General features: G+C 54.3%; 1 protein-coding gene across 1 annotated transcript in view; it reads left to right on the top strand.

Moving 5' to 3' along the window:
• XKR6 (XK related 6) overlaps positions 1–22,198 on the top strand; it is a 272,450-nt gene that overhangs the window by 228,989 nt on the left and 21,263 nt on the right. Inside the window, exon 2 of the mRNA XM_067745320.1 lies at positions 20,388–20,584. Within this exon, the coding sequence (XP_067601421.1) occupies positions 20,388–20,584 (197 nt within the window). The remainder of the gene's footprint in view (positions 1–20,387; positions 20,585–22,198) is intronic.

Genomic DNA, 22,198 nt, shown 5'->3' with positions numbered 1-22,198 from the left:
CAAGTACGATAGAGTGTGCTGAGCGCCACGGTGACAGGTGCCGGGGCGGGAGGGGAACAGAGAGGGTGCCACACACTCCCCAGGGGAGCGGAGGGGAGGGGAGGAATCGGACAATTCCCAGAAGGGATGTTGGGGCTGGGTATTGAATAATGAGGAGTGAAAGGGAGAAGGGCAACCCAGGAGGCCACAGAGCGTGAACAAGGGAGTGAGGAAGGGTTTGGCCCTGGACGTGTTGAGGAGGGTGTCTTGGGATGGCCAGGAGGGAGGTGCTGGGGCAGGTGGCTCAGGAGTCAGGAGCCCACTTCCTCTCTGGGACTGCGGGGGGGACGGGACAGGGGAGTCTCAGCCACCCCAGCCCGACCTTGCTGGCCTGCTGGGCCTGTCGTTCTCAGACCCCTGTGGCATCAGTGCCGGGCTCTGCCCAGTGGGACCCTCTGCAGGGCCAGGAGGGGCAGGGAGGTCTCACCCAGCACTCGTGAGGTCCAGGCAGTGCGAATCCAGTGAAAGCTGCTGACTGACAGCTGCGAGAGACTAGCACCCAAATGGGGGGCCTGTAGCACCGACCTGGTCACCCCGTTCAGCCAGCATCAGCCAGAGCTGCTGGGTCCCTGCCAGGGTCTGGGCTGGCTGCCGCAGGGTCACAAGCATGGGAGACGGGGCCACTAAGCTCCTGGAGCTTATAGCTGCTGGCCCAGGGATGGTACTAGATGCAGAGTGATGGGCACAGTGACCCCATGCAGTCCCCACCCCGGGCCCCTTTCACTGTGAGAAGGACCATGGATCTGTGGAGGGCTGGGCCCAGCATCTTGGCCCCACCCTCTTGCCCAGGGGCCAAGGGAATCACTGCACGGCCACTGTGCCCCTCCCAGCATTTTGACAAGTTATCCACATTGAAATGAACATGCAGGGCTTCATGGAAAGAGGAGGTGGCCAGCGGGGGCAGAGACCAGGAGCTCATCCTGCCTCTGTCACACTGAACCTTGGACAAGCCTCTTTGAACCCCAGTTCCTTCTCTATAGAAGGGGAGCCCCAGACTAGCTCACTCCATGTCTGGCATCTCTCTGGGTGTCTGTCAGGGAAACAGGAGCCACACGGCTCGGGTTCCCCTCCCAGCTCTGCCACCTACCACTTGTGTGACCTTAGGCAAGTTATCTGACTTCCTTGTGCCTCAGTTTCTTCATCTGTAAAGTGGGACTATGGTAGAACCTATCTCACAGGTCACGTTAAGTGAATTAATACACACAAGGCACTTAGACCTGCATCTGACATAGGTCTCCACTCAATAAATGTTAGAAGGCAGAGAGAGAGTGAGAGAGACAATCTTGAAAAAGAATGACAAAGCTGGAGTAATTAAACTTCCTGTTTTCCAACCTTACTACAAAGCTATAGTAAACAAAATAGTGGTGCTGTCATAAAGGCAGACATGTAGGTCAATGGAACAGAATTGTCCAGAAATAAATCCTTACATTTATGTGCAGTTGATATTTGTCAAGGGTTCCAAGACAGTTAAATGCGGAGAGAATATTCTTTTCAGCAAATGGTGCTGGGACAGCCAGCTCTCTACAAGCAAAAGAATGAACTTGGGCCTTACTTTACATCTTACATAAAGACCAACTTCAGTGGGTCATCGGCCTAAACATAAGAGCTATAACTATAATACTCTCAGAAGAAGACACAGAAATAAATCTTCATGGCCTGGGGTTAGGCAAAACCTTCTTAGACGTGACACCAAAAGCACAAGCGACAAAAGAAAAAATAGACAAATTGGACTTCATCAAAATTAAAAACTTTTGTGCTTCAGAGGACATCGTCAAGAAAGTGAAAAGACAAGCTACAGGATGGGAGAAGATATTTGCAAATCATATATCTGATAAGGGACTAGTCTCCAGATTACACAGAGAACTTTTACAAATCAGTAATAAAGAGATGAATAAGCCAATTAATAAAGGACAAAAGATCTGAATGAACATTTTGCCAAAGAAGATATACAAATGGCCAATAAGCATATGAAAAGATACTCAACATCATTAGTCATTAGGGAAATTCAAGTGAAAATCACAAGATACCACTTCACACCCATGAGGATGACTAAAATTAAAGACAGCTAATAACAAACGTTGACAAGGATATGGAGAAATTAGAGCCCTCCTGCATTGCTGGTGGGAATGTAAAATGGTGCAGCCACTCTGGAAAATTGTCTGGCAGTTCCGCAAAAAGTTAAACCTAGAGTTACTATATGACCCAGCAATTCCACTCCTAGTTCTGTACCCAAGAGAACTGAAAACACATGTCCACACAAACATTTGTACATGAATGTTCACAGTAGCATTGTTCATAATAACCAAAAAGTGGAAACAACCCAAATGTCCATCAACCAATATATGGATAAACAAAGGGTAGTATATCCATGTAATGGAATATTATTCAGTAATAGAGAGGACTAGAGTACTGACACATGCTACAGTGTGGCTGGACCTTGAAAACAGTGTGCTACGTGAGAGAAGCCAGACACCGAGGGACACATATTACATGATTCGATGTATAGGAAGTGCCCTGGGTAGGCAAAGCCATAGAGACAGAAAGTAGACTAGTGCTTGCCAGCTGCTGTGGTATGAGGGGTGGGGAGTGAGTGATATTGGGTCTGGAATTTCTTTCTGGGGTGATGGAAATGTTCTGCAATTAGGTAGCAGTGTTGGGCTGGCCTGGAGGCAGGTGGGGCTGAGGCACGGGGTGGGAGCTCTGGAAAGGCCTGAGACGGGCTCACAGAGGCAGTGGGAGGCCATGCTGGGGACCTGTGCTGAGCCCAGAGGAGAAAGACACACCTGTACATCTGGCCCTTCTCCTTCCCAGCCACCCAGTCCCAGTTCCAATTCACGCTGAAGCTGATCCCAGTTTCTTAGGGGCTGGATGCCCACTCCTCGCTCTGACCCCCTCCCTGGGCTCAGGCTCCCCACACCCAGCTCAGTTTGGTAAGGAGGAAACCTCGTCCCTCCAGTGAGCTCCCCACCAAGGCCCCCTACCATGCACGGCCCATTTCACGCTGGACCAAGCAACAGTGGACCGTGGAGGGGCACAGGGCTCCTGGACATCCCAGCACGTGCAGATGTCCATCGGGGTCCCCTGCCCAGGAGGCGCTCGACAGCCTCCTCCCTGAGGACGTCACCCGAGCAGGGAGCACAGGTCGGGCTGCATGTCCCCAGGGGAAGGTCAGTTCTGGTCCCAAATGCCATTGATGGCCAGTAGATATGGAGTGAGATGAGGGGCGGTAAAGGCCACGTGGCCAGGCTTCTCATTTTACAGGTGAGGACACTGGGGTCCTGAGAGGTCGAGGGACTTGTGTAAGGAGGTGGAGAGACCGGGTCACAAAGATCAGAAGGGAACAGTGCGATGTGTAATACACAAGAAGCTACTACTGTTATTGGGCACTAAAACCAAGTTCCTCGGTGATGAGCCCCAGGTCATCCCGTCTCCCCGCATGCCTGCCCAGCCTGCAGACCCGCCGCGTTCCTGCAGCCCCTGCCCAAGCCCGTTCCCGTCTCGGAGTTGTGGACCATCTGTTCCTTCTGCATGGCTGGGCCCCTGGCTCCACGCCTGCGCACACGCACCCACGCGCATTCCGCCGTCTCTATCCCTGGGCTTTGTTCGCGCCAGGCACTTACCACCCCGGGGATGATGTTACATAATTATTTGCTCCTTTGTTTATTGTCTGCCTCCACCTGGAACATGAGTTCAAGGGCTGGGGCCTGAGATGCCGTGTTCTCCAGGCTTCCCGAGTACCTGGTACGAGGGACTGCGCAGGGTAGCTGTCCCTGGGGAAGCTGGTGGACTCTGGTTGGGTAGCTCGTGGCGGTTTTGAAGACACCATCACAGGGAGACAGTAGAGCATGCTGCTTTGGTTCTGGGGCTGAATCCCAGCTCTTCCATCCTTGCTGTGTTACCTTGGGCAGGTAACATACCATCTCTGGGTCAACCTCAGATTGCTCATGTATAGAATAGCACAATAACAGTACCTGCCTGATGGGGCAGCTAGCTATGAGGGCTGTGTAAGGTGGCCCACGAGAAACTTCTAGCAAACTGCCTGCCTCGTAGAAAACGTCCAACAATTACTCATGGGCAACCTTGGGAGGGGAATGGTTTGGCCTGCGAGCGAAGGGTCTGTGGTGCCGTTCAGCTGTATCATACGCTCTTGCATCTCAAATTCTGTTCAGGATGTGCTGAGGTATGAATTAATGAATAATTAAGCATTCTCTGTCTGAGGCTAGGCTTTATAGTCTTGTTACATATTCTTAGACCGAGACTTGTACGGACGTATCACTTTCTTCATTTGCACCTGCAGGAAATCAAAAGCGAAGCCACAAGAGACCCTTATCCCCATTTCATGGATGACGCGATTGGTGCTTAAGATGTTGACGTGATTCTGGCCATCTCAGGCCTGGTCAGTGGGGATGACAGAAAAGGCCTGGGCCCCTGGGCCCTGTTGCAGCCACCCTCTGCCCTGCCTGGGGCTGCTAGCCCAGGGAGGATGCTCTACTCTCACAGGCTCCTAGGAGGGGCGCTTGCTGCGTCCTGGCCTCGGGAGCCCCTGGGGGCTGAGGCATCTGAGACTGGGCTGAGAGGGTGCCCTGTGCCACACTGGCTTCAGGGGGCACCCTGTTAGCAGGGCCTAGAGGGTCTGGGGACTGAGAGCAAAGAGAAGCCCCCATACTACCCACTGGCCAGGCCGAGACCGCCTGCAGGAGGCAGCGGAATCCCACCCTCCCCCGCTCAGAAGCCGTTCCTCTCTCTCAGCATTGGCCTCCTCTGGTCCCAGCCACCCCCTCCCCATCCATCCTACCGTCTGTCCGTCCGTCCATCCATCCATCCATCCATCCATGGGCTAGGGAGGATGGCAAGGTGAGAACAACCCAGCTCGTGACCTCAGAAGGCTCCCGATTTCAGCCCCATTAGAAAGATCCAGGAGAGGGCCATGGTGGAGGAACCGTAAGCTCAGCCTGTGCGCCCTGGGTCAAGGCAGGCGACACTGGGAAAGGGGCTTGTGGCTGTAGAATTGGTCCCTTTGGTAGCTGAGGTTCCGCCCAGACTTCACTTCCTCCTGGAACCTTCCTCACTCGCCCACATTGGGTTAGGAGCTCCTCTTCTGTGCTCAGAGCCCCTCCTGCTTCAGGGTACAGTCCGTAGCCTCTGGCCCTTGACTCTGTGTCGTTGGATGAGTTATTTATGCCCATGTGTTTCAGTTTCTTCATCTGCAAAGTGGGGGTAACAATAGATGCGCCGTGTTCAGTAGCATCGTTCCACTTAGCCTTAGGTGCCCTTGCCTGTCTCCCTGCTGGATGGGAGCTCCTTCGGGGCCCGATTGCACCTGGCTCTGTGTCCAGCACGTGGGAGGCCTCCTGAACTCCTGTCAGGTGACTGTTTCACGAACGACATGCCCTCCCGGCCACAAGAGCAAGAGGTCAGAGCCGCAGGGAGGGGACTGGGCCCAGGGCTGGGCCCCCGCACTTACAGCCTGTGCCCTGTGCTGCTGGGGGCCACCGCCTTCTGCCCTGACTGCAGGGGAGACTCCAGACCACTCCTGGCTGGAACCTTAAGAAGGTGACGAGGAAAGGTCAGTGCAGGTGTGTCGGAGGGAGCGGCGAGTGTACACAAACAGAGAGAGAAACCAGAGAGCCATTGTATTGTTTATTATTCTTCTTAAGCCCCGTCTGGTGTGGGCCTGAGAGGTAGTGCCACTGCCTGAAAGCAGGGGATCTGGTGGGATGGACCCAGAAAGCACCCCCCACCCCCCGCAGCATGTGATCTGAGCTCAAGGCCAGACGCTGCCTCCCAGCCCACCCTCCCCCAGCCCAGGTGGAAACGGCCAGCTCTCAGCCTGCCTACATGTATGAGGTGTTGCCCCGCCTCTGTGGCCTCGTCCCAGGCACTGCAGCCGTCACCAAGATGGGCCCGGCCCCCTGCAGGCCATGGAGCAGTTAGAGAGAGTCTGCACGGCTGCCCCCTTGGACGTGGAGATCCGGAAAGAAGTTAGAAATGATCGTTCAGCTCTTTACGGATGGGGAGGCTGGGGTCGGGTAAGGGGGACAGAGCCCCTTGCCAGGCTCTAAAGCCAGTCACCTGCAGAGGCAGCCCTGGCTGCCGGGCGTCCTTTCAGCCCAGTGCTCTTCCTACATCCCCTGTGTCCCCAGCAGCTCACTGGGACACCGTCACGGAGAGAGCAGCACGAGTGTGGGCTCACACAGCGAACTCTGGCCTGGGTGCCCTCTCTCGTGTCTGACTTTGGCGGCCTCCCGGGGAGGCTGGACTGCCCAGGGCGTTGGTAAGAGAGCTGGGCTTGGGCATCACCTGGAGATGGCCTCTAAGATGTGGAAACGTCACTGGCCTCACTCCTGGTGCAGTGCAAACTCGACTAAATGTCACCTTCTATTCCTATTTCTAGCCTGCTTCCCTGAAAATCTCCAGGAAGCAGCACACGTGATGTTGTCTGGCTTCCCAGAGTGGGGATGGGGACCTGAATACAGAAGTGGGCTTGGAGGGGCAGAGGCTGCTCTCCCGGGCAGCCCTGAGCCTCTCCCATGCAGGAGAGCAGCCTGCAGGGGGGTTTGGGGGGGGGTGTCCAAGAGGAGATGGCCCAGGTCCTCCAGGGTGACCACTGATCTGGAAAGATCTCTGGGAAGCAGACCAGGCCCTACGAGGCCTGTGAGGTCAAGGTAGTGCCAGGGCCTGAGAGTTCATCTGGTCTTACCTGCTCATTTCACTGAGAAGGAAACACGGGGGAGGAACGTCCCCAAGGCCACAGAGCCAGGACATGGTGGCAGCAGGACACAGTAGAAGAGCCTTGAAGCCAGGGTCAAACCCATCAGTGAGTGGCCCCATGGCTTCCTCCTCGACCCATCCCTCACCCTCCAAGGGCAGCATTCACAGCTGGAAGGCAGTTTCCGGAGCCTAGACCACTAACCATGCCCGACACTGGTGCAGAGATTGTATCTCCCGTGGGTCAGAGAGGCAGCATGATGCAGAGGAAGGACACGGGGACTCGGGCTGGGTCCCCCGTGCCTGGCGCAGTGCCTGGCGTGCAAGAGGGGTGTACATCTGGGAGGGGGCTGGATTGCAGCAGTGAAGCCCTCCTGAGAGTCTGAAAGGGACAAGTTCAGGGCACATGAAAGGACAAGACGGCCCACAAGGAGAGTAAGCCCCAAGAGGTAGTATCAGGAAACCAGAACACCTCCTTGAACGTTTCAGATAAATTCGTTTGCCGCAGACCCAGTATGGGCTAGAAAAGGGGCGCTGGGACATGCTAGCCACACCCTGCACGAGAGGCTTATGACAAAGGCACGGGCGTGGCCTCCTGCCAAGTGCCCAGGGTTCCTCAGGGCCGCTGCCCTGGGGCAGGCTCATGTTTATATGTTGATCGCGTGATTCAGAGCTCCAACCGAGGTGCATGTGGCTTTACTGCGGGCCACTGGATCCCCGTCAAGGTCATGAGGTACTTTGTCTTGTTTTCGTTTTCAATTTTTAAATTAATTTCTTTTGGAGTCTAGTTGCTTTACAATGTTGTGTTAGCTTCTACTGTACAGCAAGATGAATCAGCCATACGTATACGGACGTATGCGTCTTCTTTGGATTTCCTTCCCGTTTAGGTCTCCACGGTGCATTAAGTAGAGCTCCCCGTGCCATACAGTATGTTCTCATTCGTTGTCTATTTTATACATAGCATCAATAGTGTGTATGTGTCAATCCCGATCTCCCAGTTCCTCCCACCTCCCTTCCCCCTTGGTATCCATACGTTTGTTCTCTACGTCTGTGTCTCTGTTTCTGCTTTGCAAATAAGATCCTCTATACCATTTTGCTAGATTCCACACATATGCGTTAATATACGATTTTTGCCTTGGTTGTGAGGTACTTTGAACACACACTAATGTGTCCTTTTTTGGGTGGAGCCGACCTCCTCCCAAACTGCTCAGGCAGCTGGGTGCGGACCGGCTGCCTCGGATCGAGCAAATCCGCTGCACCAGGATGCAGGCAGAGCAGCACGGGCTGGGCCGTGGTCAGAGTCTTCAGTTCTAGTCTGGGGGAAGGTGAAACGGGCTTTCCCACGGTGGGCACTGCAGTGGTTCCAACTCCAAGCAGAAAAGCACAAGGGCGGCGCCAGTGATGGGCTTGCTCTCTTGGTTGGAAAGAGTCTGTGCCAGCTGGAGAGAGGAATGCAGTCACGCATTCATCCAGGACTGGGGACTCAGCTGGCCAGAGAGGGAGGCTTGAAGACAACTTAGGGGTGGGGGGAAGAAGAACAGGAGAGAGGGCCCCAGGTTCTGCCACTGCTGCTCCCGGAGGATCCAGGCTGACCTGAGCTTTGAGAAGAGGGGGGCTTTCCTTACACCTGCCCCGCAAGGTTGGACTATAAACTTCCTAGAGGACAAGGATTTTACTAGCAGCCTGCCCAGTCGCTTCATGCATTCATGAGACAAACACCAAGTGCCCACCGAGTGTCTGACAGTGTGCCATGCACCAGGTATGCAAAGATAAACCCAAACCGCAAAACTTTGGTCTTGGGCTTCCCTGGTGGCTCCGTGGTTAAGAATCCGCCTGCCAATGCAGGGGACACGGGTTCGAGCCCTGGTCCGGGAAGATCCCACATACCGCGGAGCAACTAAGCCCGTGCACCACAACTACTGAGCCTGCGCTCTGGAGCCCGCGAGCCATAACTACTGAGCCCATGTGCCACAACTACTGAACCCCACGTGCCTAGAGCCCATGCTCCACAACAAGAGAAGCTACTGCAATGAGAAGCCCGTGCACCGCAACGAAGAGTAGCCCCCGCTCGGCAACAGACCCAACACAGCCAAAAAAAAAAAGAAAAACCAAGCAAAAAACCCCCAAAACGCATTGGTCTCTGTCCTTCTGGGAGTTTATAAGGGGGAACAAAAAGCATTTCTCCAACATGTAGGTTTGCAAAGGTGTTTTGATTTTTTAAATCAGGTTTCTTGCAGAGTCTCAGAGAAGGAGCAGTAGCCCAGGCCCCACTGTGCCGGTGGGAAAATGAGGCTGGTGGGGAAGTTTCCACCCACGTTCTGCTGTGCTGAGCCCTGGGGTGTTGAGGGATGCTTAGGCCACCTTGCCACCAAGACCCTATATCCAGGAAGACTACCAGTGGTACCCACTGCAGCCACCTCCCTTCCCTGAAGCTTTGTGGAGCTTTTCTCTGCTATCTCCCCTGGGCCCGGCAAAGCCATGCCATTTCACGCCTGCTTTCTCGGATGCGTGCCCCAAGCCGGCCACCACTGCTCAGCTGATGTCAGATGCTGGAGAGAAGGGCTAAAAATAGCTCCGATTTGATGTGCTGCTCTCGGGGGCTGAGCTGGCAGCTGGCCCCTCCATCTTTCCTACACGCTGAAGGCATCTCAGCTGGAGTTGGGGGGGTGGGCGGGAGTGTGAGGTGGGGAATCAGAGGGGCTTCCGGGCCAGCCTGGCAGTGGAAGGTTGCAGAGTCCATTCTCAGACTCAGAAAGAGCCCATGGCCCACAGCCAGGGCTGCATTGGTGCACTGTTCCTGCTGTGCCAGCTTGGGGGCCCCTTGAGCCACCCAGACCTGCATTTGGGTGGTTTGAGGGGGTCCTCGGCTAGGACTTGTGTATGAACACACACATGTGTGTGCCCAAGCGGACACTGGGTACACCGCGCTGCGCCTACGATAAATTGAGAGGACACTTGCAGCCCCTGTGCTCCGTGAGTTGCGAACCTCTGCCATCTGACAGCCCCGTAGCTTTGCTTCTCTCTGAAACTGTCCAGAGAGGGGCAAGAAACCTGCCTCGTTGTAACTTATCCCGTCAGGCTGGTTGGTAAGTTATCTCTTGTCTCCAACCCAAATCCTTCCTGATTTAATTGTGCTCCTTGCACCCATTCGGGTCGTCTGCCTCGGGGAACACGTATTTTACTACGTATTTGAAGGTAGTGTTGCAGGCATCTCTTTGGTCAAATGAGACCGTCAGAGTAGGGGACAAATTCACCTTAGCGCCTCTGATTTGATGTTTACTATGGTGGGCTGGGGGCAGCGGCTGTACAGACGTCCCTCCTGGGGGTTAAGATCTGGCTGGAGACGCATCTCTGTACGTAAGTGACTCCAGTACAGCGTGGGCTGCGAGGAGAGCTGTAACAGGGGAGGGGAGGGGCTTCTAGGGGTGGAAAACAGGCGTGTAGCACAGCCAAACAAATCGAGGCTGAAATTTGGCTTTCCAACTTGGCATGCCATTTAACCCCTCTGAGCCTCAGTTTTCTGATGTGTAAAATGGGGCTAATAATCTAATTCATAGAATTGTGGAAAGAAGTAAGTGAACTGAGGAGAGAGGGAATGAGAGAAAGATAAGGAACAGGAGAATATAGTGTTCTGGGTTAGAAGCACCCTCTCTGGAGTCCAGCAGCCTGGTACGAGTCTCGGTAGTGGCGTCCTCAGGTGCTTCAGTTTCTTCATCTGTACATGACTGTAAGGTTCTCATGTTAAATGACTTAATACATGTAGAGAGTTTACACTGTGTCTGGTTTGTAGGGAGAACCCAGTAAATGGAAGCTATTACTATACTGAGGACCCAGTATAAGGGGAGGATGGGAGGGAAATACTTGGACGTAGGCATGGGGTAAGGCACGTGGGGAGAGCTGGGCCTGGCCCAGGGGTGGCTGCTTGGGCGTGGAAACAACAGAAGCAAAGACACAGAGATGGGCACATGCTGGGAAGGTCTGGGATGGGAGGGCCATCACGTGTGGCCAGGGGTCGGGGGCAGGTGTGGGGCGGGGGAAGGCAGGAGACTGGCCTGGCTGCACAGCCAACAGGGAGCCACCCAGGTTACTGAGTCCAGGTTAGCCTTGATTTCCTCATCTGTAACATGGGAATGGCGATGATAATAACCTGGCAGATGCTTGCAAGCTGAACCCTGATCCTGTCTGCGACAGCTCGGATGCTGGTGCCCCTGAGATCTGTGATGGTCTGGAAGAGCTTGAAGGACTTTTCTCTATCCTGACCTGGGACCACAGGGAACAGCCGCGGGGGTTCCTACCTGGGCACAGAATCTATGTCATGCAGGTGGGAGCACAACCTTTTTGACATAGCAGCCTTGGAGCCCCCGTTAACGCCTGGTGACCCAGCTCAGCAGTCCTCAGCGGGTGACAAGCCCCAGACTGACAAGGTTCCTGCACAAGCCCCATGTAGCCCGGGACCCTGAAACCTCCCCCACCCCCCTTTTGGGCCACTTTCTTCTACAGCCACTGCATGGCCACCTGGCCCTAGATCCCTGGGATGTGGTCAGCAATGGAATGGACACAAGGGGGGAGCTCCTTCACCCCTCAAAAGATGGACCAGATGAGAGTGCAGATCACACAACATCACAGTAGCCCTCAGTGCCTTTGCTGCAGCCACAAGTCAGGATTCCCGAATCAATCAGGCACAGGTGGAGGTGAAGCGGGACAAGTGTGAACAGGGCTGGGGGCTGTGCACGTTCAGATGTCAGTGAACCCTCGGGTGCTTCGGTGGCAGCTGGCCCAGCTCTGTCCTTGGTGTCGGGGGCAGGATGCTGTCTGACTGGTAGCTGCAGTGCCCCGTCCTCTCTAGGGTGGGTTCCCAGCTACCAGGAAGTGATGCGCGTTTGGCTTTCCTCTGTGCCTACTGTGATGACAGCGGATGGGCGGGGCAGGCAGGGACCCACCCCCTCAGGGATCTGGGGTTGGATCATGTTGACACAGGGATGTGATCATGGGCTACAGGTGTCTCTACAGGTGGAGCCCTGGACGTGTGCAGTGTGTTCGTGTGCGTGGTGGTTGGTGCATGTGTGTCTGTGTGGTGTTTGTGTGGAGTGTTCATGTAGGTGGTGTGTGTGTGGCTGTGAGAGTGTGTTCCACGCCCACCCAGGATAAGGGTCCAATGCCCCTGGAGGTGTGGCTGCTTATATTGAAATACAACAAAAATATAGAGGTATTTTTAAAATTGAAGCATAGTTGACTTACAACATTATATTCGTTTCAGGTATATAGAAGGGTAATTTGATATCTTTATAGATTATACTCTGAACAGAGTAATTATAAAGTATTGACAGTATTCCCTGTGCTGAGCGTTGCGTCCTTGTGATGCAAGGGGCTCTTAATCCCCTTCACCTATCTTGCCCCTCCTGTCCCCTTAAGGGAGCTAATTTAAGTGGTAGGTATGTTTTTAAATTTCAATTTCCAATTGTTCATTAGTAGTCTACAGAAATATATTTAATTTTTATATGCTGACCTTGTATCATGAGACTTTGCTTAACTTGCCAATTAGTTCTAGGAGCTTTTTGTGTATATTTCTTGGGATTTTCTATCTAGACAATCATGTCATTTACAAATAGGGACAGTTTTATTTCGTTCCTTGCAGTTTGTATATACTTTCTTTTTCCTGATTTATTGTACTGACTGGGACTTCTAGTATGATGTTGAATAGGAGGGGTGAGCTTAGACATTTTTGCCTTATTCCTGATCTCAAGAGGAAAGAATTCAGTCTTTTTATCATTAAGTGTGATATTAACTGTTAATTTTTTTTTTTCTTTTGGCCTCACTGCATGGCATGCAGGATCTTAGTTCCCTGCCCAGGGATCAAACCCACACCCCCTGCGGTGGAAGCGCGGAGTCCTAACCACTGGACCACCAGGGAATTCCCTGTTAATTTTTATAGCTATCCTTCATCTATGTCAGGTTAAGGAAGTTCTTTTCTATTTCTAGTTTGCTGAGAGTTTAAAAACAGAATGGATGTTGAATTCTGTCAGATGCTTTCTTTCTGCATCAGTTAATGTGATATGTGGTTTTTCTTGTTAATATCATTGATTACATTTATTGATTTCTGAATATAGAATCAGCCTTACATTTCCAAGATAAACTCCAGTTGGCTATGGAATATCATTCTTTCTGTATATCACTGGATTTGTTTTGCTAGTATTTTGTTGAAGATATTTGCACCTATGTTTATAAGGGATATTATCTGTAGTTTTATTTTCTTGTATGTGTCTGGCTTTGATAGAGTAATGCTGACTTCGTAAAGTGAACAGAGAAGTGTTCTTTCCTCTTTTATTTTTTTGGGGGAAAAAAGTGTGTAGAATCGGGCTAGTTCTACTTTAAATGTTTGGTAGACTACTTTTTTTCTTAAAGCAAATTCTCTAAGCTTCAGGCCCCACAAAACCTAGACTCAGTCCTGTTTGGGGCTTTGAGGATGAGTTGCTGTCCACAATCGGAGATTTCAAAATGCTGCTTCAGGGGCCTATAGGTCCAGACAGGTGAAATTATTCAGCCTCCTGCTTTTGCAGAAATCACTCATTTCCCTTAGATTTAGGCAGAGCTATAGCTGACTCCCAATGGGGTAACACGATTCGGGCAAGACCTCTGATTCGCCTGAACCATGACTGACTGTGTGACTTTGGGGAAATCACTCATCCTCTCTGAGTCTCAGATGAACCAACGGGAAAAAGATGACAAATGTGTCTCCTTCACAGAGCTGCTATAAAAGTGAAAATGTGCTCAAAAAACTATAGAGAGTTCTCCTGGAGGTATAAGGAGCTTTAAACAGTTCCATGGTTTACAAAGTAAGGGGAGGATATAGACTTGGAAGGAGAATAGAGTGGACCGAAGGAAAGACAGGAGGAGAGCCCCTTTATGGGGGCGGGGGGGGCATCTATTTGCTCAGCCTGTCCTAGGGTCCTGCTCTGGGCCAGGCATTGTATAGATGAGGACACTGAGGCTCCCTGAGGGTAGGAGATGTTCCCCAAGGCAACACAGCCAGTGACAGACCTGGAAGAGAGCCCAGGTGTTGGGGGCAAACAGTGATTTTCCACTGTAGTGAAGGGAGCAAGTTGGACCAAGTTTAAAAGAGAAGGACAACTGGTCTACCTCTGAGGGGGCGTGTGGGTAGGAGTTGAAAAGCACTGGCCCCAAAGCAGACTGCTGGGCTTGAAGCCCTCCTCAACCCCTTACTTAGCTGGGTAGACTGAAGCACATTTCTTAACCTCAGTGCTTCAGTTTACCATATGTTGAAGTGAGGGTAATAGTGCATCTACCCCATACATTTGTTGGAAGGATTAAATGAGCTAATAAGTACAAAATGCTCAGAACAGTGCCCGGTACATATATATGAGTGCCACATAAACAGGGGTATTATCTGTAAAGATGCTAGGCCATCCTTAAGGCTCTAAGAAGCCACAGAAGGATGGAGTTAACGAAAGGTAGGCAGAAGCTTAGAGGTCCTCCCGTCCGCCCTCTGTTTTGGATGAATCCAGCAGGCCCGGCCTCGGGGGTGACTCGCCCAAGGTCGTGCAGCCCTGCAGACCATAGGCCAGGCCCAGCTTTCCTGAGTCCTCACTCCATGGGGACACGCTGTACCCCTGCTTTTAGATCCGTGCGTTTCATGATTCTTAGGAGAGAATGGTGTGACAGGAGGCTACACAAAATCCAGGCGGAAGCAATTCAGGAGGAGGAGAGTTGCGTGTCTTCTCTCCCGCACTACCTTTCCCGGGGGAGGTGAGCTTTCTGGAACCTGCCAGGGAAGGGGAGAAGGTAAGGGAGCAGCAACCCACCGTGTGTCGCCTGCAGATGCCGGGCTTTCCCATGGGGACTCGTCACACCTGGGCCTGCCCCCAGGCCTCGCCTGCTGCCCCCTGCACCCCAACGCTGCCATCGCGTCGGAAGGTGCAGGCCTTAGGGGGCCGCTAGCTGGGGATGAGATCAGTGCGCGGAGCAGCCTTCCTGCGTGGCTTAGGGTCTGGCGCCACCTTGTGGCCACGGGCCAAGGCTGTCTTTGCACAGGGGCTGAAGGCTTAGCAGGAGGCCGCTGGCTGGGCGGGCGGAGAGATCACCTAGACCCACTGTGGACTTTACAAGGTCTACTGGGAACCCAAGGACTTAAGGATAGAAGAGAGGGGTGCAGGAGCCAGAGGGGGTGGAATAGGCCGAAGGCCCTTGATAGGGAATTTTGAACTGGACTCTGATTTAGCTCCTCCTCCACGGTGGGTGACTGTGTGAGCTGGTGTCCCTGCGAGGCAGGATTTCCAGTTTGGGTCTTGGACTCGATCCCAGTGCACTCTGGGCTCCTAGCATCTGTTTGCTCATCGGTGGGGAGAGGCTCTGGCTTTGTCCACTCCCACCCTCATCTACTCCCATATTTGGGGATGTTCTCACAGAGGAAATGCAAGCTTGGTTTCTCTGGCAGGTGTTACGGTTGAACCAGCATTTCTGGGCTCGTTGTCTTCCACTGCACTGGCCAAGATGGGCAGAGGGGCTTGTGGCTCGGGGAACATGGGGATGGCGGGGCGGATCGAGTTGCTCCCTCTGCCCTGGTAGGGCAGACCTAGGTGAACCTGAGTGTCTCTGTTACCGTGGCCTGGGACCTGGAAGCATAGGCTTGGCTCTGCTACATAATCATTCCTCCACCTTGAGCCACCTTCTGAGTCTAGGAGAGGTAGAGGCTGTGGTCCGAGTGCACCCCTGAGAGAATATAGATTTGTGGTCTGGCCCCTGTGGGAGTCTGTGGCCCACAGTACTGTGCGTTGCAGGTGCCGCATCTGGGCAGAGCTGAGGTTTGGAGCACAGAGACCACAGCTGACCTGGGAGACCCATGGCACCAAGGCTCCGCCGGCCACAGGGCGGTTCTGGGTGCTGGTGTGGAGCCTCTGGACCCGAAGCCCTGCTTCATCACCTTCACCTGTGCGCCTCGTCCCCCACTGCTCTGCCTCCCGGGCCATCATCCAATCTGATTAATCTGACCCTCCCCTCTGCCCTAGATTCAGAGTCGGACTTCCCAGCGCCTCCCAACTACTTGTGACCACAGGTCCTTAGGGCCAGCCTCCCACCCAGGCTCTTCCTACTGCCACCTCATCTAGTTGGTCTTCTCTTTCAGGCCCCAAATTCTGATGTAGCTTCCCTCTCCTTTGTCTCTTTCTCTTTCCGTTCTCTCCTGCAGAGCTCTGTCTGTCTCTCTGTCTCTTCTCTCTGTGTGTCTGTCTCTGTCTCCCTCTCTGTCTCTCCATCTCTGTTTCTCTCTGTGTCTCTCTGTCCTTGTCTCCGACTTTGTCTCTTTCTTTCTCTCTGTTCCTCTGTCTTTCTGTTTCTGTCTCTCCCTATCTCTCTGTCTCTGTCTCTCTGTGTCTCTCTGTCTCTGTATCGCTCTATGTCTCTCTGTGTGCCTCTCTGTCTCTGTGTCTCTCTGTCCCTGTGTCTCTGTCTCTCTGTGTCTCTCTGTCTCTGTCTCTCCATGTGTCTCTCTGTCTCTCTGTCTCTCTGTGTGTCTCTCTGTCTCTGTCTCTCTCTGTGTCTCTCTGTCTCTGTCTCTCCATGTGTCTCTCTGTCTCTCTGTCTCTCTGTGTGTCTCTGTCTCTCTGTGTGCCTCTCTGTCTCTCTGTCTCTGTGTCTCTCTGTCTCTGTCTCTCTGTGTGCCTCTCTGTGTCTCTGTCTCTGTGTCTCTCTGTCTCTGTCTCTCTGTGTCTCTCCGTCTCTGTGTCTCTGTGTCTCTCTGTCTCTGTGTCTCCCTGTGTGTCTCTGTCTCTCTGTCTTTGTCTCTCTGTGTGTCTGTCTCTGTGTCTCTGTCTCTGTGTCTCTCTGTCTCTGTCTCTGTGTCTCTCTGTCTCTGTGTCTCCCTGTGTGTCTCTGTCTCTCTGTCTCTGTCTCTCTGTGTGTCTGTCTCTGTGTGTCTGTCTCTGTTTCTCTCTGTCTCTGTGTCTCTCTGTCTCTGTCTCTCTGTGTGTCTCTGTCTCTGTCTTTCTGTGTGCCTCTCTGTGTGCCTCTCTGTGTCTCTGTCTCTGTGTCTCTCTGTCTCTGTCTCTCTGTGTCTCTCTGTCTCTGTCTCTCTGTGTGCCTCTGTCTCTGTGTCTCTCCATCTCTGTGTCTCTGTGTCTCTGTGTCTCTGTGTCTCCCTGTGTGTCTCTGTCTCTCTGTCTCTCTGTGTGTCTGTCTCTGTGTCTCTGTCTCTGTGTCTCTCTGTCTCTGTGTCTCCCTGTGTGTCTCTGTCTCTCTGTCTTTGTCTCTCTGTGTGTCTGTCTCTGTGTCTCTGTCTCTGTGTCTCTGTCTCTGTCTCTGTGTCTCTCTGTCTCTGTGTCTCCCTGTGTGTCTCTGTCTCTCTGTCTTTGTCTCTCTGTGTGTCTGTCTCTGTGTCTCTGTCTCTGTGTCTCTGTCTCTGTCTCTGTGTCTCTCTGTCTCTGTGTCTCCCTGTGTGTCTCTGTCTCTCTGTCTCTGTCTCTCTGTGTGTCTGTCTCTGTGTGTCTGTCTCTGTGTCTCTCTGTCTCTGTCTCTCTGTGTGTCTCTGTCTCTGTCTTTCTGTGTGCCTCTCTGTGTGCCTCTCTGTGTGCCTCTCTGTGTCTCTGTCTCTGTGTCTCTCTGTCTCTGTCTCTCTGTGTCTCTCTGTCTCTGTCTCTCTGTGTGCCTCTGTCTCTGTGTCTCTCCATCTCTGTGTCTCTGTGTCTCTGTGTCTCTGTGTCTCCCTGTGTGTCTCTGTCTCTCTGTCTCTCTGTGTGTCTGTCTCTGTGTCTCTGTCTCTGTGTCTCTCTGTCTCTGTGTCTCTCTGTCTCTGTCTCTCTGTGTGTCTCTGTCTCTCTGTCTCTCTGTGTGTCTGTCTCTGTGTCTCTGTCTCTGTGTCTCTCTGTCTCTGTGTCTCTCTGTCTCTGTCTCTCTGTGTGTCTCTCTGTCTCTGTCTCTCTGTGTGCCTCTCTGTCTCTGTGTCTCTCTGTCCCTGTGTCTCTGTCTCTCTGTGTCTCTCTGTCTCTGTCTCTCAGTGACCCCATAGCTTTACGGGTCAGGTACAACAACCTCCCTGCCCCTAGCCCCTCCCCTGGTCCTTTGATTTTGGGAACTTACAGATGGAGGCTCAGAGAGAGGCAATGACTCGTGGGAAGTGGCGCAGCCAATAAATGACAGAACCTGGAACGGAACGGAATTCAGGGCCCTTTTTCACTTCAGAGCCTCAGTTTCCCCAGGTGTTAAATGATGACAACCAGACCTGCCCCACAGGGCATGGCGGGGCCTCCGGAAGATGCCCGGCCTGCAGTGCCTGGCGAGGCTGGCGCCCCCGGCCTCTCCACGCTGGCCCCGGCACCGTCCCCGCTGCAGTGCCTCCCTCCCCTTAGTTTTCTGCAGGGTTGTTTTCCACTCACTCCAGGGAGTGTATGTGCAGAAAATAAGGTGTCCGTCCCAGCCCCCCGGGTGGGTCTTTTCAGAGATCCCATCCCTTAAAGGCTCTCAGGAATCTAGAGAAGCAGCCGTCAGGTGTTCGTCAGGTGTTGGATGGGCTCGCCGTCACCAGCACGTGTGCTTCAGGTCACACCGATGGTTCAGGTGGGCTGCTTTGTGTCCCGATGCCCACTCTGGGGGACCCAGATGCCCACTCTGGGGGCCCACTCGTTCCTCTGTGGGTCCAGTACACGCTTGGCGCACAGGAGGGAGGCCCACTGTTTTGGACCTGGAGAGGGCATCAATTACAGTTTTAAATTATTTTACAAATGTATGTTTTTGCGTCTTTGCCTCTAAAGCATGGGCTTCTCTAACGTCGATGCAAGGTTCTTGGGCAACACCCACTTCTTCCTTTGCTCCCAGGGGGTGGGGGGTATAGAGCCCCTGCCTGTGAGCCTCTCAGGAATCCGGTGTAAACGTGGGCATGAGCTGCCTTCGCCGTGTTGTGACAGTGCTGCCCTGCAGGAGTCTGAGCACTGGGGGCAGGAGTCTTCCTTCTGCATCCACAGCCACTGGGGACATGGCGTGAACACAAACAAGCTCAGGTGTCCGTGAGAGACAGAGAAGACACGAGAAGGGGGCGCGGGGAGAGAGAACGGGCGGTGGGACAGGAGGGGCGGGCAGGACCCCATGAGCCGAGGGAGGGGCTCGGAGTTTATTCTGAACGTGACGGGAAGCCACGGGAGTGTTGAAAGAAGGTGGTGACGTGATTGCATTTGTGATTTTCACAAAGCACCTTGGCTACTGTGCAAAGAATGGGTTGTTCTGGGGCAAGAGTGGACCCTGGGAGACCAGTTAGGAGGCTTCTGCTTCGATCCAGGAGAGATGGTGGTGGCGGGGACCAGGCTGGCGGTGGTGATGGGGACAGAGAGAAGGGACCGTCCAGCAGCCCCAAGTAGGCCCCTGACGGTGCTTGAGGACACTGGGGACTCTGTAGGGGGGTCGACCATGCTCTCAACCTCTGTGATTCTGGCTCGGCCGTTTAAAAGACACAATGATATACATTCCCAGGGGGCGGCCAGGGGCGCAAGTGTGGCTCTGTCCTGTTGTCTGTGGCCTCAGTTTATATGCGTATTCTTGATCCTAACTAGGCCCGCAAAGTGTGCCTTCTGAACCCTGCTTTTGTCCCGGCGCTGCCGGCTCCTCTGGGCCTGGCCTGGCCCCAGAGACGGCTGGCTGGCTTGGATGCTACCTTCCATCCTCCCCTTGACTGTGGCTTGGAGACAAGCTTCCGAAGTTTAGGTGACAGTGAGGCAGGCCTGGGGCTTTCTCATGTGGACCTGGATACGTGCCCAGCACGCGGATTATCTCCCTAATCTTCCCACCAGCCGTGTGATGCTGTGATTCTGCCGTGTGAAAGAAGAGTAACGAGGACACAGAGCTGGGTAATTAGTCCAAGGTCCCACAGTGAGCAGATGACAGAGCCGGGATTTGAACCCAGAGCCTGTGCCCTCTGCCTGCACCTGCTCCCTTTGCCCCTTGTCCCTCCCGGGTGGAGTGGGCTCAGTGGTTTGTGTGACTGAGTCTTGGGCTATACCTGGATAGAGGCTCCATTGCAGGCCATCCCTAGTGTAGAGCGGGGCACGCACGAGCTTTGGTGTCCAGCAGCCTGGGGCTGCCTCCTGGTTGCTCCGCCATCGGGTCTGGAGCCTGGGCAAGTGAGTCCCGCCTGTCTGTCCTACGTGGGAACTACACCTGCCTGTCGCCTGGGACCCAGGCAACATGCAGTCGCCAGCCAGCCAATGATACTTAGTAGGAGCTTCATAAATGCTAATTCCCTTCCCTCCTCCTCCAGAGACGTGAAAACCCTGCAGGAAGGTTCCCCCTGGGACCCGGAACTTCGGCCAGCCCACCTGCTCCCTGAGCTCACCTGTGGTGCTTCCCTGGCAGGCCTGTGAGATCACCTGGTCCCACTCTTCCATTTCTTATCTTACAGATGAGCAAAGTGAGGCCAGGGAGGGGACAACTTGCCTGGGACCCGTTCCCTGGCCTGCCCCCACCCCACCCCACCCCGAAGCCTCAGCACCCCGTCTGTGGTCCGGCAGAACCCCTGGAGCTGGTCCAAGCACCCGGAAAACCTCAGCGCCAAGGAGGGGATGCTAGTCTGTGGGGACGGCCTGACCCTCCCACAGCTCCCACGCCGACCCACGCTCTCTGTGTTCTGTCCCGTCTCTCGGCAGGTATATCCGCACCATGTACCTGGGGATTCAGAGCCAGCGGCAGAAGGAACACCAGCGACGCTTCTACTGGGCTATGATGTACGAATATGCAGACGTTAACATGCTGCGCCTCCTGGAGACCTTCCTGGAAAGCGCCCCCCAACTGGTGCTACAGCTCTGCATAATGATCCAGAAGAGCCGCGCCGAGACGCTGCCCTGTGAGTCCCCTCCCCCTCCCCGGGGCTGGGGGCGTCGCCCTGACCCCGAGTCCTCACTCCCCCGCACAGGACTTCTGCGCCCCTGCGTGCGAGCCTGCCCCGCCGTCATGTGAGCAGAGGAGAGCCGGGTCTCCGTGTCCCTGGAGCAGCAGGGCGGAGGGCCCTAGTCTCCCAGTCCTGGGGGGGGAGAGGCCCCTTATCTTGGCGCTGGCCTGAGCCACGGTGTTTGCACACATGCGGGCTATGGGGAAGATGCCTTAGCCGAGAGGCATTAGCAGTGTTAGACGTTTGTAAGCTGTGGTGCTCCTGCTTTAGACCCACGTATAAAAGGTAGAAGCCCCACTTATAAAACAGGCTCGAAGCTCTGTTCTAGGTAGATGCGGATGGGGGTCCAGAGCCCAGCATGCCCCGCCCACTGGCCGCACCTCCCCGCTCCTGGCCATTGCGGCCCCAGATGGTCTCGTAGCGCCCAGGGCCCGGTCTGGACACTGGTCTCTACAGCAGCGGGAAGCCTCTGGGGGCCACCTGACTGCCCACCTGACTTTCCACATTGGCCTCCTCTGGTAAAGGTGGAGTCTCACCCCAGGTCGCCAATGTCAGGGCAGACCCCAGGTCAGACCAGCCTGCAAGTGTCATTGTCGTGTCAGAGCCCATTTCAGCAGGGCTGGAGCTCCAGCAGGGGAGAAGGTCTAGGGTGACGAGGGGCTGGAGATCACAGCACTTGGGGGGCCCTGGGGACGTTTTGCCTGGGGAGGACTTGAGCTATGTGAATTTCACCATTTGAAGGGATGTCAGGGAAGGATGATGCTCCAAAGGGTCTGGAGGGAGCTGCAGGGAGACCGTTATCGATTCTACATGTGGGAGACGTTTCAAACAGCAGGAGCCGTCCAGGGATGGAAAGACTCTCAGGAAGTAGAGAGCTTCCCGTCGTGAGGAATAATCAAGCAGGACTGTTGCTGCAGGGACTCAGCCCAGAGGTTCCTGACTCGAGAGGGCTCGAGCATGTGTGATCTGGAGTAGCAAGGCAGCTGGGGCAGAGGGTCTGTTCGCCATGCCCACCTCTCCCTGGCCAGTGGGGCCTGCTGGCCTCCTGGGTCCTCACCTCTGGGCCCACAGCTCCCCAGCTGCTCCAGCGGGCCCTGGGTCCCACCAAGTTCATGAATGAGCACCTGTAGGGGGGGCTTTCCAGCGGGATACCCCCTTGCCCCACGTGGCCCCAAGTTCTGGCCTTTCATTGAACCTCTATGCCTCTTTGGTATAACGGGGGAGATGACAACCGTACCTAATTTGGGGGGAATGCAATGATATTCGGCACGTAGAACACTTTGTTACCCAGCTCTGCAGACATCTAAGGGGGTGTGTTTCGCATTGCCAGGGAAGTGGCATGGGCACAATCCTGGGTGACCCCCCATCTTCTGCCCCGTGGGTCATGCTGCCCCAGCTGCCTTGCTGAGCCCACTCTTTCTGTGATCACTGCTCAGGTTAGAAATGCAGAGAGGCTGGATGTGAAGTCCGCAGAGAGGAAACTCGAGGGGCAGCCGATGTTGCTTCCTAGGGGTCCTCCTGACATGGGAGCCCAGGCGGCCCATGTCAGCAAAGGCTAAGGGGCTGCTG

Source organism: Pseudorca crassidens, chromosome 7, assembly GCF_039906515.1.
Source record: "Pseudorca crassidens isolate mPseCra1 chromosome 7, mPseCra1.hap1, whole genome shotgun sequence".
Lineage (NCBI taxonomy): Eukaryota > Metazoa > Chordata > Mammalia > Artiodactyla > Delphinidae > Pseudorca > Pseudorca crassidens.
This window is presented reverse-complemented; position numbering and strand designations above follow the sequence as displayed.